The sequence below is a fragment of the Coturnix japonica genome, unplaced genomic scaffold, assembly GCF_001577835.2.
Source record: "Coturnix japonica isolate 7356 unplaced genomic scaffold, Coturnix japonica 2.1 chrUnrandom503, whole genome shotgun sequence".
In the NCBI taxonomy this organism is placed as follows: Eukaryota; Metazoa; Chordata; class Aves; order Galliformes; family Phasianidae; genus Coturnix; species Coturnix japonica.
In genome coordinates this window covers 101,707-105,207 of record NW_015439893.1, presented here as the reverse complement: position 1 = coordinate 105,207, position 3,501 = coordinate 101,707, and the positions used below count along the sequence as shown (strand labels likewise).

At 54.5% G+C, this 3,501-nt stretch overlaps 1 protein-coding gene across 1 annotated transcript in view; it reads right to left on the bottom strand.

Annotated features, from left to right (window-relative positions):
* Positions 1 to 2,526: 2,526 nt before the first annotated feature.
* LOC107307188 (carboxy-terminal kinesin 2-like) overlaps positions 2,527 to 3,501 on the bottom strand; it is a 51,922-nt gene continuing 50,947 nt past the window's right edge. Inside the window, exon 6 of the mRNA XM_032441705.1 lies at positions 2,527 to 2,927. Coding sequence (XP_032297596.1) covers positions 2,565 to 2,927 — 363 coding nt within the window. The 3' untranslated portion in view covers positions 2,527 to 2,564. The remainder of the gene's footprint in view (positions 2,928 to 3,501) is intronic.

Below are 3,501 nucleotides of genomic sequence, written 5' to 3'. Positions count from 1 at the left end.
ATAGAATCAATGAGAGATCCCCCACCCATTAGGGCATCCAATTAGGGAGACCCACCCCCATAGGGAAAATCAACAAGGAGAGACCCCCCCCCATAGGAATCAATAGGGAGACCCACCCCCCATAGGAATCAATAGGGAGACCCCCCCCATAGGAATCAATAGGGAGACCCCCACCCCCATAGGGATCAATAGAGGTCAATGAAAACCCCAATAGGGAAGACCCCCGCCCATAAGGAATCAATAGGGAGGGAACCCCCCATATAGGATCAATAGGGAGACCCCCCACCCAATATGAATCGAAATGGAGTACCCCACCGCCCATGAGAATCATAGGAGATCCCACCCCATAAGAAAATTAGGGGAGGGAGACCCCCTCCCCCGGGTGGGGGGCATAGGTCAATGGGAGCCCCCCCATAGGGATCAATAGGAGACACCACCCCATAGGATCAATGGGAGACCCCCCCCCCCCATAGGACATGAAATGGGGGAACCCCCATAGGAATCAATAGCGGAGACCCCCCACCCATAGAATCAATAGGGAGACACCCCCCCATTAGGAATCCATGAGTGGGGGGTTAATGGGGAACCCATAGGGAAGACCCTCCCCCATAGATCAATAGGAGACCCCCCCCCCATCAGGATCAATAGGGAGACCCCCCGCCATAGGATTAATGGAGGAGACCACCCCCCATAGGGGTCGCAGGATGGGGTGACCCCCCCCGCCATAGGAATCAATGGGGGTATCAACTGGGAAACCCCATAGGAAGACCCCCACCCCATAGGGCTCAATGGGGAACACTCATTAGGGAAGACCCCCCGAATGAAAATTCAATAGGGAGGACCCCACCCCATAGGGATCAATAGAGACCCCCCCCCCCCCCAATAGGTCAATAGGGTCAATGGGGAACCCATATGGGAAGACCCCCCCCCATAGGAATCAAATAGGGAGACACCCCCATAGAGTCAATGGAGACCCCACCTCATAGGGATCAATGGGGTCAATGGGAAACCCATAGGGAGACCCCCCCCCCTCAATAGGAATCAATGGGGTCAATGGGGAACCCCATAGGAAGACCCCCGCCCCATAGGAATCAATAAGCGGGACCCCCCCATAGGGATTCATGGGGGGAGGAACCACCCCCATAGGAATCCAATAGGGGAGACTCGCCGCCGCGCGGGCGCCGAGTGATAATGAATTGGAGGGTCAATAGGAAACCCCATAGGGGACCCCGCCATAGGAATCAATGGGAACGCCATAGGGAAGACCTCCCCCATAGGAGATCATAGGTAGGGAGACCCACGCGCCCCATCAGGAGATCAATACGGGAGACCCCCCCCCATAGGATCAACTAGGGAGGACCCCCCCAATAGGAATGAATGTGGGGGGGTCAATGCGGAAACCATTTAGGGAAAGACCCCCCCCAATAGAATCAGATAGGGAGACCCTCCCCATAGGAATCAATGGGAGACACCCCCCCCATAGGAATCCATTAGGGAGACCCTCCCATAGAGATCGAAAATAGGGAGACCCCCCCCATACGAGAATAAAATAGAGAGACCCCCCCATAGGAATGATGGCGGGTCAATGGGAAACGCCATAGGGAAGGACCCCCCCCATAGGAATCAATGGAGACCCCGCCCCGCACCTAGGACAGTCACATAGCGAAAGACCCCCCCACAATGCAGGAGTAATCAATAGGTAAGACCCCCTCCCCCATAGCATGCCAATTAGGGGAGCCCCCCCCCATAGGGATGAATGGGGAGACCACCCCCATAGGAATCAATGGGAGACCCCCCCCCATAGGAATGAATGGGGGTCAATGGGGAACCCCATAGGGAAGACCCCCCCCCATAGGAATCAATGGGGGTCAATGGGGAACCCCATAGGGAAGACCCCCCCCCCATAGGAATCAATAGGGAGACCCCCCCCATAGGAATCAATGGGGGTCAATGGGGAAATTCTATAGGGGAGACCACCCCCAGACCCCATAGGAATCAATGGGGGTCAATGGGAAACCCCACAGGAAGACCCTCCCCCCCCATAGGGATCAATAGGGGGGGGGCTTAAAGGGACCCCAAAAGGGAAGGGGACCCCAATAGGGGGGTATGGGGTTTAAAGAGACCCCAATAGGGGGTATGGGGTTTAAAGGGACCCCATAAGGGGGTATGGGGTTTAAAGAAACCCCAGTAGGGGGTATGGGGTTTAAAGAGACCCCATAAGGGGGTATGGGGTTTAAAGGGACCCCATAAGGGGGTATGGGGTTTAAAGGGACCCCATAAGGGGGTATGGGGTTTAAAGGGACCCCAATAGGGGGGTATGGGGTTTAAAGAGACCCCATAAAGGGGGGTGGGGGTTTAAAGGGACCCCAATAAGGGGTGGGGGTTTATAGGGACACCATAAGGGGGTATGGGGTTTAAAGGGACCCAATAGGGGGGTATGGGGTTTAAAGGGACCCCAATAGGGGGTATGGGGTTTAAAGGGACCCCATAAGGGCGTATGGGGTTTAAAGGGACCCCAATAGGAGGTATGGGGTTTATAGGGACCCCAATAGGGGGTATGGGGTTTATAGGGACCCAATAGGGGGTATGGGGTTTAAAGAAGACCCCAATAGGGGGGTATGGTGTTTAAAGAGACCCCATAAGGGCGTATGGGGTTTAAAGGGACCCCATAAGGGGGTATAGGGTTTATAGGGACCCCAATAGGGGGGTATGGGGTTTATAGGGACCCCAATAGGGGGTGTGGGTTTATAGGGACCCCAATAGGGGATGGAGACCCCAATAGACTCACAGGAACAGCTGAGCTGCCGGGCCGCGTTGTGACCCTGGATGTGGAGCTGGAAGATGCTGTGACTGCGGGATGAGCGATCATTGAGCGCTGTGCGGGCTACGGAGCGATGGGACGAGGCCCTATAGAGGAGATCCAGGACCTGTAATGGGATATATGGGATATATGGGATATATGGGGTTATATGGGGTGTATGGGGGGATATAAGGGGGTATATGGGGTGTGTGGTGTGGGATATGGGGTTATATGGGGTGTATGGGGAGATATAAGGGGGTATATGGGTGTATGGGGGGATATCAGGGGGTATATGGGGTGTGTGGGGTGGGATATGGGGTTATATGGGGTGTAGGATGGAATATATGGGGTGTATGGGGGGATATTATGGCATATATGGGGTGTATGGGGGGATATTATGGGGTATATGGGGTGTATGGGGTGGGATATGGGGTTATATGGGGTGTATGGGGGGATATCAGGGGGTATATGGGGTGTATGGGGTGGGATATGGGGTTATATGGGGTGTAGGATGGGATATATGGGGTGTATGGGGGGATATGAGGGGGTATATGGGGTATATGGGTGTAGGATGGGATATCATGGAGTGTATGGGGGAAATATTATGGCCTAATATGGGGTGTATGGGGGGATATTTTATGGGGTAATAATGGGGTGTATGGGGTGGGTATATGGGGTGTATGGGGTGGGTATATGGGGTA